The 19,836-nt window shown below is 47.6% G+C and overlaps 1 protein-coding gene and 1 pseudogene across 1 annotated transcript; one reads left to right on the forward strand and one right to left on the reverse strand.

The window, feature by feature from the left end:
- Positions 1-1,721: 1,721 nt before the first annotated feature.
- LOC119289957 (ATP-dependent DNA helicase DDM1-like) lies at positions 1,722-5,254 on the reverse strand. The gene is made up of 5 exons (XM_037569117.1): positions 5,135-5,254; positions 4,022-4,335; positions 3,747-3,933; positions 3,470-3,645; positions 1,722-2,672 (listed from the first exon to the last, which is right to left on the reverse strand). Exons 2-5 carry the CDS (start codon positions 4,333-4,335, stop codon positions 2,069-2,071), a joined length of 1,281 nt encoding a protein of 426 aa, XP_037425014.1. The 5' UTR covers positions 5,135-5,254; the 3' UTR covers positions 1,722-2,068.
- A 2,381-nt stretch (positions 5,255-7,635) lies between these two features.
- LOC119284336 lies at positions 7,636-18,956 on the forward strand (annotated as a pseudogene).
- The last annotated feature ends 880 nt before the right edge of the window (positions 18,957-19,836 follow it).

Consider the following 19,836-nt stretch of genomic DNA (forward strand, 5'->3'; position numbering starts at 1 on the left):
CCATTCAATTGGGTTAATGATGGAACTGCATGTCTTCCAAGCAACCTACAACAGACGTCATGATCTCCACAAGACTCTGGTTATCTCCGTCAATGTTCATAACTCTGGTCAGATAACTATGGTGTACTCCACTGGGTATTTCTGCCTTGTCCTACTATTTTGCCAGTCGCACAAATTGGATGGGAAAGGGAATGATGTTCTTACTCACCACATCTATTCATTTCTGGCTTTAGGCCATGTTTGAACTGAATCCACTCGTGGTCGAGAGATCAGAGCAAAGTACAAAGAGAGGTATGAACTTCTGAAATATACAAAAAGTAGATTCTGCTCTAATAATTTACTTTTTCCTTTTGTAACAAAAAGTTCTGTTATTGTCAAAACACTACCAGGTTTTCCCCCTCTCCTTGTAGAGATTCTGCTACAAGGAGGTGCCAAATGGATCCCTGGTCAGAAAGCTTGTGAGACTGCATTTTTCAGAAAGATAGCAATACAAAACTGCTTCATCCAAGATGGGACCCAGTCAGTTCCTGAAGCAGAGAGCAAGCCAGCACTGAAACAGAGCAGCCAACAAACGATGAATCAAGCCCGAAGGTTAGCGGCTGAACCAGAGCTCAGAAAGACGTTTGGACCAAATAATCCTTCAAGTGGAGGCGCTGGCTCGGGGGAAATGGGCATCGTGTATGATCTGTAACTGAAGAAAGGCTCTGTTCTACATCTCACCTACCCTCCTTAGTTTATATTCCCATTCATCTTCACCAAATTCTATTCGAAAACCAGAATATTGTGAGATAAATCAAGATTCACGCAGGAACATGAATTTCAGATGTACGCAGAGCTTTTTTGCCAACATTTCAAAATTATAAAATTTACATACAGGAACAAATAGATTGCACAAGCTTTCACTTGATGAGATTCTGTCTAAAAGCTTTTTTTTTGTTGAGAAAATCAAGATTCACTTTCAGGCTTAAAAAACTATCTCAGTTCTTGTCAACCACCTAACCTGGCATTAAACACCAGGGGGTTTAATTATGTTAAGTAAGCCCGAATCCTAGCATACCAGAACCTCCAGTACAAAATAGTCAGAACATGACAGATGCAGGATTACTTTTCCCCAGGGAGATCAGAAGGAGCCTTCATTCATTAATCATCAGGATTACAGCCATTACAGACAGGCAGCTGATAAGAAAATTCAAGTTCTTGATCCCTATTAAACACAATTAGCTGTCAAAAAAACAAAACCTGTTTTACAAAAATATGCAGCAGCCACGTCGGCAGTACCAAGTGATGCACGCGGGAATTATATCCAGTTATTTTCTCTAAAGGAAAAAGCATGCAAATTCTTTTCTCTTAAGACATGTCAATCTCAAAGGAACTTCAGAAATTCTCATAGGAGCTTCTGCTACACAGTTTGCACAATAGTGCTGCTTGCAGTTGCTACCATCTTCCCATTATTTTATTACTCTACCATGTTCAGAAACATGGTAACAATGAGCCCTATCCTGAAGAACACTGCACAATGAGGTGAAACTTTTGACCACATTTCCGCAAAATTTGCATACAGCAACAAATAGATTGGACAAGCTTTCGCTCATCAAGATTCTTTTTACAAGTTCTAAAAAGAGATTAGAGATGTTCACCTTCAGGCCAATAGAGTGCAAATTGCTGACGGTTGAACAGTTAAATTAATATTGAAATAAAAAGGCAGCAGAAACACATGCGTCTAAGCAAATCGAAGCAATTTTTCATGATAATTTTACCACTCATATCAAATATTCTCAGGAGTCACAGGTAAATGACACTGCAGTTGAGGAATAAGCAGACTACATATCTAGTTATAAGGATAGCATGAGATTAATTCCATATATACATAAATGGCACCTCACATGTGCAGACCATCACATGCATGGTTCCTATATTAGGAAGACTAATTACTCCGGAGAGGAGCATCAGGAGCACGAGTTCAAGTTTACCAAAAGTCCAGCGGACAACATCTAAACATTCATACTGATGGAGCAATGGAGCGACCAGCCGACCAATACTTGTTTCCAATCTCCATCAGCAGCTACCACTACCTGTTTCCAATCTCCATGAGCAGCCAATCCTTTCTCATGTTCATTGGGAGCGCCATGAGAGATTCAAATTGGCGATCATCACGGATAAGAGTACTGTAGGCTCTTAGAATATCACTGCGGGCTAAGTCAGGTATCTCTTTGAGTGACTTGATGATTGATTCGGAGGGAGTTGGCTCTCGCACTTGCACACGCCTGACTGGATTGCTTTTGCCAACCAGGGAGACAAGTGCATCATTTGTCCGTGGCCTCTTAATAGCCCTGCTGCCTTGCACTTCCAAGCCCAATTGACAGGACCGCGTGTTAGGGCTACTTTCACCACCACTTTCAGCAACAACCTCTGCTGCTACCTCTTGAGCACCAGCCCTTGCGCCTTTTATTGCTGCATGGTCGCTAGGGCATGTGATGCTAATCACATCAGAATTTTGGACAACTTTAGTCTTGTAGCATGTGGCTCCTTTCATTTGTGGAACCCTGTTTTCGACATCTGACTTCATGGCCCTTAGAAGGAATGGACACAGGATGGCATGAAGCTTTGAAAGAAGGGTCATTCTTTCCTCTTCTGTTTGTTGGTCCTCACCTTCTTTCCCAGATCTGTCAAACCTTTAAAGAGGATTGTTGTCATGTCAGCAAAGGCAATAAAGAAATTAATACTGCATAGAAATATTTAATGGGTGGCTTCATTGTCTTTGTGTAAGGAAAATGACAACCAAACTCCATCTAAATAATGGTTAGAAATACATGTGTTACTTGATTCATGATTAAGCTTTTCAGCAAACATAACATATCAATATACAATACAGTTAAGCAGCAGTACAATAATACCCCCTCCGATCCATAATAATTGTTATGGATCACGAGTATATTTTTACATAGAGCTACAGGAGAACAGTATTTAAATAGTGAAATCCCTGCAATTATTAGTTTATGACAGTTAACTGATAGTAAGAAAATTTGTATTTCCCTAGTTTAACAGATCAGTTTGCATTGGTTTAATCATAATATGAGCTTCTTATGATCATTCCACCTTAACAAATCTGAATAGATGTCTTGGCTATAACAACCATCAACAAATCTGTTCTGTTAAATTCATATGCAAATCACTGGAATTCTCAATATAACAACAGGCCAATTGAAAGCCGAGTAAGCCAGTCAGGAACATAGGTAAATTTTACTTCATAAAATTCAGGTCTGCAATTTGGCATCACAACAGAAATCAATCACTGATGGACAGAGGAGTTCCACCTAATGAAGAACATGAATGAGATATAAAATAGCAGGACATAGATAGCAGGTAACTATGTATGACTATGAATACATGTTCAACAAATGCCATTTGGCATCACAAGTGCATAACATAAGGGTGTTGAGCGGTTTGGGTGCTAACTAGCAAATCATACCATGAATCAAACTCGTCATGAGACGAGAATTCACTAGGCAGAGCAAAGTTCAGTAGTGACCACAGCTCTGCCAGATTGTTTTGAAAAGGTTCCCTCATCAAAAGGAGCTTACGGCCCATTGGCTGGCGCTTTACCTCGTCGACTAATTCACGTCCCCTTTTATCCAGCAGATGGCCCTGGAAAATTAAGTACGGGACTGAGATGAAAATACAAGAGGGAGAAATGGATGACTTGTAGTAACAAGAAAATGATTTAGATATGTGTGTTTTTGCATCACCTCGTCAACAACAACATATTTCCAGCCATACTGAGCAAGCCAATTCTTTTCTAAATGGACCATACCATGTAAAGTCAATATGATTGGGAAAGCAGGGCAAACAGTCTTGTGCACAAACTCTTTCTTCAACACCGCCCGATCCTTAAAGTTTCCAAAATACATTTGTTGATTGATAGATGGAAAACGCCTGAAACAAAGTGTCCCCATGTTAGGACATTAACTAGCAGCGAGATACTGTGTAACAGTGAAATACATCGTAAATTTAGAAACATTACTTTATGCACTCTGACCATTCCCCGATGCAGGACAGAGAAGTAACTATCATGTACGGGCCATGATGACCATCCTCTTTGAGCCGAGCAATAAACTTTAGTGTTGTGATTATTTCCCCGTCTCCCATCTGATCGCCCAGTACCGCATTCACCCGTCCCTGCCACATGGATGTTAGCCACCCGAGACCCCTGTCCTGTTTTTCTTCTTCCGTGAGGGTGGCGTAGTCCACAATAGATCTTTTTGTAGGGACCTTCTCAGTCATTGCCAAGATCCTATCCAGCTTGTCAAATAGTTTCTGCTCTGCACATTCTGCCATCTTCACAGACACAAAAAGAAGAGGCAAAATTGTGAGAGAAATTCGGCAGGCAAATGTCATACACAAATCACCCCAAGAAAAGTGTAACTAGGTTGTCCATCTACATATATAATGGTTGAGTTATTTCAGGAGATTCACAGATTCTGCAATCCATTATTTACTGTTAAGTGCACTGTAAAGTTTGGGTTACTTTTGGAGCAGCTCTAAGAAGAGCTCGCCTCTGCCGCTGTGTCGGCACTGAATTCCCCTTTGCTTAAGCAAACCCTAAAGACATGTGAAAATATTTTACAGCAATATGCATCATGGCTCGTTGCTTATAGCCAGATTCCAGTGCAATTCCCTTACAAAAAAAATCTCATGATTAGGTTGATCCCCTTTGTAGGATCTGACACTTACTAGCAGGAGCAGAGCAGCATAAATCGCCACCAGTCCAGACAAAACAAACAAAGCTCTCACAGGTGAAGCACCACCCAACCAGCCCGAATCAGCGGCCATTCGTCCGAATAAACAAAATACTAAGGAAAACCGCGTTCGCCAATCCCCATACCAACCAGTTATAACAGATTGGATGAAAATGGTACTCACTGTACTGGAACGAGTGCACTAGCTAGCAGATTGGATGAAAACCGTACTAGTGTACTGCATTGGATAATGGATGGGTAAGGATTTGCATACATTTGACGATAGATACCCCATGTTTTTCTTCAACCGAATAAGTAAAAAGTAAAAACATGAAAGAAAATCCCGATGAGAGAAACTTTGCTTGTGAATCCAGCGGGTCGCGGAGAGCATACCATACCTTGGATTTGATTTCTATTTCCGTCTGTGGAAACAGCGAGTAGATAAATTGGCCGGAAAACGGATATGGGGGCGAAGAGAAAGGGGCGGCGGCGGCTGAGGAGGAGGAGGAGGAGGAGGAGGAGAGGGCGGGGACTCTGAAAAAACTGAGAGAGTTTCGCGCCAACGAGACCGAAAAGAGCGCGCGCGTCTCGCTCCATCTCCAGGCTCCAGCAGCTTGTGTATGCTTTTGGGCCCCCAAAACTTACCCATTCTTCTTTCTTTTCCTGAAAAAAATCGTAGGCCCATCCATACCAACCGACCCTTCTTCCCTTTAAGCCCAACCCGTTTCCTCCTCTTTCTCTCTCCTAAATATTCACGAATATCTATTTCTCCTCTCCTTATTCTCAAAAAGTTTTAATTTTCCTATCCATGCAACTATGCCACATCACCGAATCATATGTGTTGGACGCTTGAATCAAATTTATGTAGTTTATGGTTCATTTTCTTAAATGATGTCCGGTTAACTTCAACCCTAAAGTTTATGTCTCTGTGTACAAAATTTTGTCACATTCGCATATGTTTCATTGTTTTCCAAATATGAACAGGAAACACATTTGCTTTAGATTTGCTTTTAGTAATTTCTGAAGTACCTATAACGCACAATATCATCCTGTCCTTTCCGAGCTTCCAAAAAAGAGGTAGAGATGACATGTCCGCGGTTGGACTTGGACTAACATCCTGACAACAAGGCCTAGGTTTCTTGTATCCAGTCATAGCACCAAAGAGGACTTACTGCATGGGCTAGTTAAGCTAGCAACATATTGACACATGATTTTGAGCCGTATGATCCGGTGGGATCTATAGAGTGGCTGCATATGAGACCTTATCCCTGTTGGACTTGCCAATGAGATTGTGCGAGCTCCCAATCGGACAATGTTGGTGCTACTAATGTTCATTGCTAAAGGCAGAGGGGCGCGATGTCTCATCTTGACTTTTTGGAGGCATGGTTAAGGCATTGTCCGGAGTAACCGATCCTTTGATTGCCAAGTTGTTATCGCGTCGTTGTATTGTCTTCTCCCGTGCGCCGCCACGGTTTCGTGCTATCACGTGCTGGCCTCCTTGCCTACTCAACAATTAGTAGTTTGACGCCTCCACTCTAATATGAAACAACAATTGGAACCACACCCTTAGTTGATCTAGATTAAAAGTAGGTTGGCAATCTGCAGTCTGTCAGGCTTTGTCACTAAAGTTCTAAAGTCCGTTGATCATGTGTTGCTGTTGTGTTTGTTTGCCTGCGTAGTTTGGAGTTGTCTTTGTGAGGGAATCTATAGGGCAGAGTCTGGCAAGTTTATTCCCCTTTCGTTTTCCTTAACACAAAAACCCGTAGCGGGCACATCAAGTTTGTTGGTGCGCCCGAGTCTAGCACCACTGTGAGCTATGAGGGTGCTCCTCGAGTCATGGGATGGCACGATTCACACGAGACACACAAGCATCGACCTCTCAGTCGTTTCTGTTAGTGTTTATTAGCTACAGATTAGCAATGAGAAGAAATAGAAAAGTTGCTTTTAGTTTGAGCAGTGCAGAACACCTGTGTCTTCTTTTTCCTAAGGCTGGTCATAGTGGGGAGTAACTTAGACTAGTGTCATATGCATGACATTAGTCTAAGTTACTACCTTCATAATGCAAAGTAACATAATAGTAGTATTATGGATGGCTTCATTTATTAACTTGTAGACTTATCTTGTCTCGGAAAGCGCTATGTTACAGTAACATATTATGTTACCACCTCTCATTAACTACTTGCCACGTAAGCAAAATTTTCTTGAAATGCGCTATGTTACTACCTAAATTACTCCCACTATGACTAGCCTAAAGCTACCTCTCTCTCTCTCTCTTGTGTGTGTTGGAAGAAGCACACCGGATGCTGACAATTGGCATTAAAGCCCCTGGATGGTCATGGGGAAGACAAATACTGGGTGCCGTCACCCTCCCGCTCTGTCCTACCTTCCAATACCAAGAACTATGCCTTCGGCGACGGAAAGGCTGCACACGCTTGGCGATGGCATTGACAAATAAACCAGTCATGAGCTAGCGATGTCGCAGCGACTAAGGGAGGAGGTCAGCCCAGACATGACGAACACAATCTTAAAAACTAAAATCCTAATGTTTGGTAGATTAAATTCAATCATTTTGGAATGACACCACCCTTCCGACCCCAATACATTATTTTCATTGAAAATTATAGGTCCCCTGTTCTTGAAACCGAAGCTTAGATAGACTTGTAATAAAGATTCGCGTTTATATTGCAACACTCTCCCCAGTTTTGACCCTGGTTTTGTGCGCTTGGCTTAAAGGAGTTTATATCTTACGTAATTTTGTAGGACACTATCCAATCTAGGTCTTTAAAAATAAACAAGTACTACGACTCTATATATCCAATCCAAGTCCCCCGTCGCCGCCTTAAACTAAGGTCGCCACCACCGATTTCCTCCCTCTCCCGTCCCCTCCAGATTCAGCTCCATGGAGGCGGAGACGGAGAAGGAGAGGAGTCTCGAGAAGAAGATCAAGTCGGGGCTGTGCAGCTGCACCCATCCGGGAGCGACGGCGGAGGCGGACGCGCTGTTCACCGATGACCTCATCCTGGAGATCCTCATCCGCCTCCCCGCCAGATCCCTACATCGCTTCAAGTGCGTCTCCGTGGCGTGGCGCAACCTCATCGCCGACCCCGCCAACCGCAAGAAGCTGCCCCAGGCCCTCGCTGGCTTCCTCTACATGTCCTTCCGCAGCGTGCACCACCAGCACCACTTCGCCAGTGTCTCGGGCGGCGCAGCCCCGTTCGACCCTTCCCTCCCTTACCTGCAGCCAAACAAGTACAGGGATATGGAGCAAGTAGACGCCTGCAATGGCCTCCTTCTCTATCGCGCCTGCACCAAGAATTTGGCCCCTTGGGATTGGAGTTGGACAGAGGATGATTGCCGTTTTGTCGTGTGCAATCCTGCCACTGGGAGTTGGGTGGAGCTGCCCCCTCAACCTCAACCGCAAGAGCCGGCGAAAGGGCGTAATTGTATCGCAGGTCTGGCTTTTGATCCGGCAGTCTCATCACATTTCCATGTTCTTCGTTTCGAGGAGGCCTGCTCGTCGAGCGTGACAGGAGTGAGCATCTACTCGTCACGGACAGGAGCCTGGAGTCATAGGGACTGTGTGATGGCTGAGGAAGTTACACTGTTCTCCAGGACTAGATGTGTCTTTGTTGACGGCGTGCTCTACCTGATGGGCTTCTGAGGGAGTCCCGGATTAAGGGGTGTCCGGATGACCGGACTACCATCATCGGCTGGACTATCATCGGCCGGACTATCATCATCGACCGGACTCCAAGACTATAAAGATACAAGATTGAAGACTTCTCCCCGTGTCCGGATGTGACTTTCCTTGGTGTGGAAGGCAAGCTTGGCGATACGGATATGTAGATCTCCTACCATTGTAACCGACTCTATGTAACCCCAGCCCTCTCCGGTGTCTATATAAACCGGATGGCTTTAGTCCGTAGGACTAGAATCAGAACATCAACAACCCTTACAATCATACCATAGGCTAGCTTCTAGGGTTTAGCCTCCTTGATCTCGTGGTAGATCCACTCTTGTAAATATCCACAATATCAATATCAATCAAGCAGGACGTAGGGTTTTACCTCCATCAAGAGGGCCCGAACCTGGGTAAAACATCGTGTCCCTTGTCTCCTGTTACCATCCGCCTAGACGCACAGTTCGGGACCCCCTACCCGAGATCCGCCGGTTTTGACACCGACATTGGTGCTTTCATTGAGAGTTCCTCTGTGCCGTCACCAATAGGAAGGATGCCTCCTCCCGTCTTCAAGGACGGTATTTTCGCCAAAGGAGCCCTGGCCGCCGGCCAAACTATCCGGCTAGGTGGCTTTCTTATGACCGCCTCTCCGGCCACCGCTTCTACAATGACCTCTCAAGTCGTCAAAAGCAATTTTCACGTCAGCTCGGAATTCGCCGAGCGGCTGGATCCAATAGAGCTCTCGTCCGTAAACGAGCTCTTGGATCGCATCGTCGCCCTGGGAGTCGCTACAGACTACAAACAGATTGGGCTTAAAACCGATCTGAGAGAGATTAACTCTCCCCAGGTCACCCACCACGTTGCAGTGGTAGAGGAACAATGCGGCGATGCTTCTCCTATATTAAAAACTAGTCTTGTCCGGGCTTCCGAATCCCCCATGCCGGATTCCCGCGGAGGGATGGACTTCGATCAAGCGCTGAACTTAAAGTCGGGCATCGGACCAGACTCGTTGGACAACGTCCAGCAATCCAAGCTTCCAAATTCGGAAACTTATCGGCCTCCGAGCCTTGAGATGGGTTGGGCCCCGGACTTCCACCCGCCCGCCCAGACATATGCGATCTATCTCTAATCTGGCAAGCGCCCGCCGAGACAGTACATCACTACTGGGCCAGATTCCTCCTGGTTGTGGACAGGATAAAGGACTGCCGAGAGGAAAATGCAATCTCAATTTTTTGCAATAATTGCACGGACGAGGGACTCTTGAACGCCGTCAGCCGTCGTGAAATTACACGCTTCGCCGACCTGGCGTCCATAGTACAAAAGTACTGTGCGATGGAGAGTTTCCGGACAACCGAAAATAATTTTTGGGACAATCCGGCCCCGAATACAACCCTAGTCCGCAACAAAAGGGTGCGCTACACTCAGGCACCAGACACAAAAACCAAAAATCAAAGACCCCATAAAGGGCACAGAACCGTACTAGAGGGATGGCTTAGCGGACCCTGTAAAATTCACAGTACAGAAGGCGCCGTCCCAACACATAACCTCCGAGCATGTTGGATATTACGGCAGGTGGCCAAAAGTGGAGAGGAGCTTCTAGCCCCGGAAAACCACCCCAACAACATCGGTACGGTATCAACAGTCTTCGAGACCTTCGCATCAAATAATATGCGGAAACGAACAATCCGCGGCCTCGCTGAAGTCTACCAAGTAGCAACAACCAATCCATGGAGCGACACAACCATCACCTTCAATGCCAGCGACGAACCTAAATTTCGGACAGCCCGAGCTCCAGCCGCACTGGTACTTAGTCCAATAGTGGACGGCTTTCGACTTACAAAAGTCCTCATGGATGGAGGCAGCGGATTAAACCTCATCTACGAGGAAACCCTTCAAAAAATGGAAATAGACTGGACCCGCATTGAGCGAAGCAGCACAACCTTCAGAGGAATAATCCCTAGCCGGGAGGCGCGCTGCACAGGAAAAATCACACTCGATGTGGTATTCGGCTCGCCGGACAATTACAGATCCGAAGAAATCACGTTCCAAGTGGCCCCGTTCAACAGCAGATATCACGCTATATTAGGACGAGAGGCATTCACAATCTTTCAAGCCGTACCCCATTACGGGTACATGAAGCTCAAAATGCCTGGGCCCGGCGGAACAATCACTCTCGTTAGTGATCCGGACATAGCACTCCGCGCCGAAAACAAGACAGCCGCATTAGCCTTAGAGGCACTATCCGAAGCCCTAGTGGCAGAGGAACTCACCACGCTGCGCTCTACGGTGAATAGGGACGATGTGATACTCGATAAGAGATCCAAGTTCACCTCCTTTAAACCAGCACATGAAATAGTAAAATTCCAGGTCCACCCAACGGACCCGACAAAGACGGCCTCCATTGGGGCACAACTGAGCCCTGATGTGGACGCCGCACTGCGAGAATTCCTTCGGGAAAATTGGGACATTTTTGCCTGGCACCCCTCGGATATGCCCGGAATCCCACGCAGATTAGCAGAACACAACCTAAACATCCTAAAAGGATTCAAGCCAGTCAAACAGGCTCTTCGACGATTTTTCGAACCCAAAAGACAGGCAATGGGAGAAGAGCTAGCCAAACTATTGGAAGCCGGATTCATCAGAGACATCAAACATCCGGATTGGCTAGCAAACCTGGTAATGGTACCAAAGAAGGACAAATCCTGGCGCCTATGTGTCGATCTCAAAGACCTAAATAAAGCCTGCCCAAAGGACCCCTTTCCCCTCCCCCGCATCGATCAAATAATCGATGCCACTGCAGGGCACGATTCATTGTGCTTCCTGGACGCATACTCCGGCTATCACCAAATCAAGATGGCAGAAGCGGATCAAGCCGCAACAACATTCATTACTCCATATGGACCATTCTGCTTCAACATGATGCCCTTCGGACTTAAAAACGCCGGCGCAACATATCATCGCATGATTCAAACATGTCTGGCTACCCAGATCGGCAAAACAGTAGAGGCATACGTAGACGACGTAGTCGTCAAAACTAAACACGTCGAAACTCTAGTAGACGACTTGAGGCTCACATTCGACAACCTCAGAGCATATGACATCAAGCTGAATCCGGAAAAATGCGTTTTCGGCGTACCAGCTGGAAAGCTGCTGGGCTTCATCGTATCCGGTAGAGGAATTGAAGCAAACTCAGCCAAGATCCGAGCTCTGTCACAGCTAGATATCCCAAAAAACCTCAAGCAAATACAAAAATTGACTGGATGCGTGGCAGCTCTAAGCCGCTTTATCTCCCGTCTAGGAGAAAAGGCATTATCCCTCTATCGCCTCCTTAGGCGCACCGAACACTTCGAGTGGACGGATGCTGCCACCGCCGGACTCGAAGAAATAAAGGCCATTTTGGCAACAAATCCGGTCCTGGCTGCGCCCAACCTGGGCGAACCAATGTTGTTATACATCGCAGCTACGCATCAAGTCGTAAGCGCGGTACTCGTCGTCGAACGAGAAACAGAAGGGCATAAATTCCCTCTTCAAAAACCAGTATACTACGTATCCACTGTGTTAACCCCCTGCAAGTCCCGTTACCTGCACTATCAGAAGATAGCATACACGGTGTTCATGGCATCCCGGAAGCTCCGACACTACTTTCAAGAGTGTTCGATAACAATGGCCTCGGAAGTACCACTTAACGACATTATAAACAACCGCGACGCGACGGGCAGGATTGCAAAATGGGCCATTGAGCTCTTACCATTTGATATATCTTACAAACCTCGGCGAGCTATAAAGTCACAAGTTTTGGCTGACTTTGTCGCTGAATGGACCGAAGCCGAACTCCCTAAAGAATACGGCGCATACTCCAATTGGATTATGCACTTCGACGGCTCTAAAATGTTAGCCGGACTGGGGGCTGGCGTCGTATTGACGTCCCCGACCGGGGACACAGTCCAATACGTACTTCAGATAATGTACACGGACTCCAACAACGCAGCCGAATACGAGGCCCTTTTACATGGTCTCCGGATGGCAATCTCCATGGGCTTCAGCGCCTAGAGGTGCGCGGGGATTCAAACCTCGCAATATCCCAAATAAACGGAGACTTTGATGCCAAAGATCCGAAAATGGCAGCATATCGCAACGCTGTCCTAAAAATGTCAGCCCGGTTTGAAGGACTTGAATTCCATCACGTAGCCCGGGATAATAACCAAGCAGCCGACGTACTGGCACGCATTGGCGCAAAACGCGACGCTGTCCCTCCTAACATCTTCCTGGAACGGCTCTTCAAGCCATCCGTATTATGGGAAGAGGAGTCCGGAACTAACAAACCGGAACAAGCCGCACCAACCGGCGATTCAGCCGATGATATAACATCTTCCGCCCACGACATAATGGCAGTAATTGCCCCGTGGACAGAACCATTCCTCGCCTACTTGCTTAGGCAGGAGCTTCCCGAAGACCAAAATGAGGCCCGCTGCATTGTCCGGCGATCTAAAGCCTACAAGGTCTATGAGGGAGAACTTTATAAGAAAAGCACAACCGGAGTCCTTCAAAGGTGTATCTCCGAAGAGGAAGGGTGAAACCTCCTGGCTGAAATTCATGCCGGACTAGGCGGACACCACGCTGCAGCTCGGGCCCTTGTAGGAAAGGCATTCCATACAGGATTTTACTGGCCGACGGCCCGAGCAGATGCTCAGGACTTAGTCCAAAGATGCATCGGTTGTTAGCTCCTTGCTAATCAGAGCCATATGCCACCCACCGCCCTCAAAACTATACCCATTACCTGGCCGTTCGCGGTCTGGGGGCTTGACATGGTTGGACCACTTAAAGGGGGAACCCACAAGCAAAGGTACCTATTGGTCATGGTGGATAAATTCACCAAATGGATAGAGGCCAAGCCAGTTAAAACGGCAGAGTCCGGACCAGCGATAGACTTTATATCCGGGGTAGTACACCGTTACGGTGTCCCCCACAGCATCATCACCGATAACGGCACGAACTTCACCATCGATGAGGTCAAATCATGGTGCAAAAATATGGGCATCAAGCTCGATTACGCTTCAGTCTATCATCCTCAAACCAACGGTCAAGTGGAACGAGCAAATGGTCTAATAATGAGCGGCATGAAACCCAGACTAGTGCGGTCCCTTACGAAATCTGACACGCACTGGGTAGAGGAGCTCGACTCCGTACTCTGGGGGCTGTGGACAACGCCTAACCGTACTACCGGATTCACACCATTCTTTATGGTATACGGCGCAGAAGCAGTTTTGCCCTGCGACATCATTCATGACTCACCTCGAGTGCGCATGTACGAAGAAAGAGAAGCCGAGTTGGATCGGCAGGACAGCTTGGACGCATTGGAGGAAGAGCACGACGTTGCCAAGGCTCGTTCCGCATTTTATCAGCAGCAGGCTCGAAGATATCAAAGCAGAGAAGTACGGGCCAAGACTTACAACGTTGGCGAACTGGTTCTACGCCTGCCGGACAAGAAAAAGGACAAGCTCAAGCCCAAATGGGAGGGCCCCTTCATCATCGATCAAGTCCTGACCGGCGGAGCGTACCGTCTACGAAATGCATGGGATAACCGACTCGAGCCGAACCCATGGAACGCAGCCCGCCTCCGACGATTCTATGCCTAGCGCCGGACTAAGAGTTCGTCCCTTTCCCCCCGTCCAATTTTTTTTTTACTTCCGCTGCCTTCTGTTTATCTTTTTCTTCTCAACCCTATTCATCCAAGCCTCAAAAGGCCTACTTGCGCAATGTTCGCGCGCAATTGATGTGCTATCCGCACTCATTATACCTGGGGGCTTCTTTCCCAGAAGCTTAATTATACGGGCTTCATGCCCAACACATGTGTCAAGCCTCCACATGTACCTTTTATTCACCATTATATGCATCGATATGACTTAAGTTTTGGCCAAGCTGGGTTGCCTGGCTCCTGTGCTTACCCCTACGTTCCCGATTGTTCGGCTAGGAGGTAAAGGGAGCACCTCTGCGATTGTTACTGCCGGGTCAGCCGGATGTGTACCTCAGACTGGGTGAAGCTGAAAGCTAGCGTTCTTAAGGGAATATTCGGTCGGTGACTTAAAAGATGATTTTTTATACACCTATTTATCTGCCCCCAGATGTTTTGCTGCTTTTTTCGCAGTCCGGACATGCACTTTAGGGCATGCCACCCCAGAGGAAAGGAACCCTTAACGGAACTATTCTCCCTGGAAGATGTTTCTTACTAGCCATGTAATATAACATAACTAGTTGGGCACTTGTCTGATAAAGCACTGATGACCCCTACGCCTGGTCTCTACACATACCCCGGTTGTTTCATAACCGAGAAGGTATTCAGACACACTCCGAACTCTAGGGTCCCGAGGTCGAAGCGAAAAGGTCGGCAAAGACAAACGATCTACAATCCGGCTAGAAGGCATTTTGTATGTCATTTCATAATACATTGTCAACTCGACTGATTGTATTCTTCCTCAATCCCGTCTAACAGGTTGTCTAATTTACATTCCTGTTGGGAAAATTTCGCGGCCAACTCCACTTGGTCGTATACTAAACTCACAGGGATCTCCTTCCCATCGGGCCCCACAGGTCCGACTTTGGCCATGTGGTTGGGATCCGCCTTCTTGTACCGTGTCTTTACCATGGCCCAGGCCTCCCTGGCACCTTGACGGCAGGCCGAAATCTTCCATAAATGGAAGCGCTGCCGCACTCCCTGCAGCTTCTCCGCAAGCTCCCCAAGACCCTCTGGTACGGAGAAGGCTGGCCATAACGCCTGAACGACGCCGCTCATAGCCTGTCGAACTCGTTCGATCAGTTGCAACAATTCGGGAAGTTGATCACCCGTTGTTACAGGCATCTCCTCTGTAGGGCGACCTGTGAGCATACCTAAAGACATATTCTGTCAAATTGACTTCCTCGCCGAACTCTTCTTTTCAAAGGAGTTCGCTCAAGCACTTAATATATATGCCGCGACGAAGCCACTGATTCTCCTTAACGGAGCCCGACAGCTCGGCCCGAACGCCTTTCAGCTCTTCTCCAAGCTGGGCATGGGCATCCTGGAGCTTGTTCCTTTCATGCTGCACCTTATGCAGCACCCTCTCGTCAGCCTTTAGTTGGCGCAGAAGGTCTTGCCTGTCCGGATCTTGTCCGACAGCACCTGCAATGTCGTTTTTTAGACTTGCGCAAATGCCAAACGCTACTTATCTTTCTAAAATAATGCGTTACCAGGAGAGGTCCTTGCGTTTCCTCCTGCGCCAGAAAATGCGGCCTCAAGTTGGGCCTTGCACTCTTGCAGCTCCTGAGACAGTCGGGCATTCTTCTCGGTAAGATCCTACGTTTCATATGATCCTTAAATCAGTTTAATATAACTACTTTAAGTCTCGGGGGCTACTAGCATATATAACTGTTAAATTCTCTTACCCGTATGTCTTTTACATACTGCTCCGTGGCTCTGATAAAACCATCTTGAGCAGCGCGGAGGTGCGCGTCCCCCGTGTTAAAGGCATTCAACGCCTCGGGGGAGAAGCACGCGTCACGAAATACTGTCCGGCGGCGCCTGTGATTCAGGGCACTCTCCGCCTCAGACTTGGTGGCGGACAGTTTGTCGGCATCCTCCTTCGGAGGAACGTCCGGCTCGCGCCTTGCGCTCGCCTCCCCCTCCTGACCAGGTGCGGGAGCCCGGCGGGTAGAGGTTGGATTGACAACCTCTACGTCCGCAGTCCGGCGGACGCCTTTTTTCCTATAAAAGTCATGAGCACTCAAACGCTTCCTAGGAACGTTGCTCTAAATACTGAATTGTGAGCTACACCTTTGCGGCGACGTTTCAGTCCGCGCCGCGCTCCTCTTCCGCCTACTGGTCTGAACTGGCCCTTGTTGGTCAGCCACCGCGGGCTCGGCTCCTCGCCCTAGGGGCGCCTCCTGTACAGTGCCATCATATACGGTGGTCAGAAATAAGCAAGGAAGGAATGACGGTGTCAGGGCTTCAGCCGCAATCACCCGGGGAGCCGGATATAGTCCGGGATAGTCGGCCATGATGGCGACTAAAGCATTATCCATGCTAAGCTGGTGGAACACCCCGTCGATTAGCTCCACCCTTATGTCCGGATCCTCTTAGGAGGCCGGATCCCGGGATCTCTCGGGATCCTCGGGCTGCGGAGCCGGACTTAGCATTCCCTCCACGGTCCGGCGCAGTTCCTGCGTCGAAAGAAGAACACTATATAAGAAACTCAAGTTTCGAAAGGCATGGGTCGGACACGCTGAGTGTTCGCTTACCCAAGGCCGGGGATTACTCATGGAAAACCCATTTAACGGGTTCGTCCGAAGGAAATCCTCCTTCTCCCCCTTATACAGGCCAGACAAGATCGCCACCAGATCTTCGGCCGAATCCGGCCCTTTGCGGCCATGACGGGTGGCATCGTCCTCCCCGTTGAAATCCCACATGGGGTGGCCCCTATATTGTAGTGGCTGCACCCCCCGCATAATGCATGTTGCCATGATTCCAATCATGGTCAACCCGGCATGGGCCAGTAACCTTATTCGGCCCATCGAATAATGGACGCTCTTGTCTTCCTCCAGATGGGGGCTCCGCGGACGCCAACTAAGGCGTTTCTTCAGAGGAGCATTGCTGAACTCCGGGAGGCCGATCCGAACAGGGTCCGGCAGCGGAGCGTCTTCTATATAAAACCATTCCGAAGGCCAGTCTTCGGGCGCCTTCTTAGGGGTTCCGGATGGATATCCGGTCCCGGCAATGCGCCATATTTCGGCGCCGCCCACTTGATATATGGACCCCTCATGAGAGCGGGGTACAAGGAAGAACAACCTCTTCCACAACGCGAAATGGGGCTCGACGCCCAGGAAAAGCTCGCAAAGAGCTACATAACCCGCAATATGCAGGATTGAGGCGGGCGTGAGGTGATGAAGCTGGAGTTCGTAGAACTCCAGGAGCCCGCGGAGGAATGGGTGTACAGGAAATCCGAGCCCCCTTATCAGATAGGGGACGAAGCATACCCGCTCCCCTTTGTTGGGATTTGGGGTAGCCTCCGCTTGCTTCCCACCTTTGTAGGTGGCCAGCCTGGCTCGAACCGGAACCATGAAGGCCGGAGGGAGATATCCCCCCATTTGGAGTTTCACCAGCTCGTTGTGCGGAACAGAGCATCTCCTCCAATCTCCAGGCAAAGGGTCGGGAGCGCAAGAAGAGGAGCCGCGTTGACGGTCCATGATGGAATGGATTCTTGGTCGAAAGCGCTCCGTTGAGTATTTGCGAGAGCAAGATGGTGACTTGGATCTGGAATCTTGCCTCCCTTATAGGCAGATTGTTCGCACAACTAGGGGGTAAAACATAAAAGACACCCTGGCTTTTCACGTTCGCGCGACGCATGGAAGAATGCCATTATTGGGCGTGGAAGCCAAGACGCGCAACATTGATGAGGAAGCTGAACACTGTTCGGCAGGTACGTATAACTTGAAGGAGAACCCGCCTTGCAACGCCGAAGACTACACGCATGCTGGGCTTATCGTCATTGAAGTCTGGTTCGGGGGCTACTGAGGGAGTCCCGGATTAGGGGGTGTCCGGATGACCGGACTACCATCATCGGCCGGACTATCATCGGCCGGACTATCATCATCGACCGGACTCCAAGACTATGAAGATACAAGATTGAAGACTTCTCCCCGTGTCCGGATGGGACTTTCCTTGGCGTGGAAGGCAAGCTTGGCGATACGGATATGTAGATCTCCTACCATTGTAACCGACTCTATGTAACCCTAGCCCTCTCCGGTGTCTATATAAACCGGATGGCTTTAGTCCGTAGGACTAGAATCAGAACATCAACAACCCTTACAATCATACCATAGGCTAGCTTCTAGGGTTTAGCCTCCTTGATCTCGTGGTAGATCCACTCTTGTAAACATCCACAATATCAATATCAATCAAGCAGGATGTAGGGTTTTACCTCCATCAAGAGGGCCCGAACCTGGGTAAAACATCGTGTCCCTTGTCTCCTGTTACCATCCGCCTAGATGCACAGTTCGGGACCCCCTACCCGAGATCTGCCGGTTTTGACACCGACAGCTTCCTTCCGAGAACCAACAACGACCATGTGCTGCTGGCAGTGGACATGGCTGGGAAAGTGTGGAAGACCATCAGTGTGCCGTATGCCCGAGGATTTGCTATGATTGGATCGTCCCATGGGTGTTTACATTATGCTATAGCTTCCTTCAATGATAACAACAACATCCTAGTTTCTGGGATAGAACTCTGGTGCCTCAAGGATTGTGATAGTAAGGAATTGGTCCTGAAACGTACTGCCAGCATCGATAAGTTTACGGGCATGACTACGAAGAATTACATGGTGATTGGGATCCATCCAGACTGCGACACCATTTTCTTGGTTCCATGTGGAGGTCATACGTTAGTAGCGTATGATATGCAACATCAGAAAGTTGGATGCATCCTTGATCTTGAGAAAAATACTAGTACACAACGATTTCTACCCTATGTTCCTCTGTTCTCAGAGTCATTAGCAGATGCAAATGGGTGGTAGCTTTACCTTCAATGCTTCCTCCAAGAATTGGCTTTTCTATCGGCTGAACTATTTGTGCATACCTCTGAATCTACTTGAATCATGCCACTCAATTTGCTGGTGCTTACACTCCTCTTGCTTGGTTTTCAGTTCAGAGCAATGCCTGGTAAACCTACAGATTAAGCATAGTGTTAACTCCAAAGAACACCGTTACTCTTGTTCTTGTTTGCCTAGAACTGGCTATTGTTTACTGTAACCAGCCTTCTTATCCATAACATTCAGTTATTATGATTATCCTACATGCTAGTGCAGATTGTGTACCTGGTAGTTTACTAAAATGTTCAATCAGAGCAGTTACTGGTGTGATGTCTACTCAACCTTATTCATTCAATATTTTTCTAAAGCATTGCCTTTGAGCAGGCTCTTTTTACTTATATTTGCTGAATTTTGTAGAACTTTGGATTGTTAAACACAGAGGTATTGCATTAATGCGAAAAAAATGAAATAAAGGTGCAAGCTTTGATGGGAAGATTGTGGGCCCAACCCTGTCTTTGATACATGCATGGCTAGATGCATGCATGGCTGCATGCACCAGCAGCAGCAGAAAATTACTTACCTATAAGAAGTAACTAAGCAGTTCGGCAGGTCGGCAACACTTGCGTTGCTTAGGGCCTGTTTGGTTCCAAATAAGTCACCAACTTATAAGTCGAAAAATGAAAAAAGTGACTTATTTTGCCAAACAGACCTGACTTATAAGTCATCCCAACTTATAAGTCATAAGTTGTTCCACCCCAACTTAAAACTTATAAGTCACCGGTCCCACCACCTGCATGATGTTGATTGGTGTGGAAAGGTGTGTCAGATGACTTATAAGTCAGGTGATAACCAAACAGGCGTGACT

Source organism: Triticum dicoccoides, chromosome 4A, assembly GCF_002162155.2.
Source record: "Triticum dicoccoides isolate Atlit2015 ecotype Zavitan chromosome 4A, WEW_v2.0, whole genome shotgun sequence".
Lineage (NCBI taxonomy): Eukaryota > Viridiplantae > Streptophyta > Magnoliopsida > Poales > Poaceae > Triticum > Triticum dicoccoides.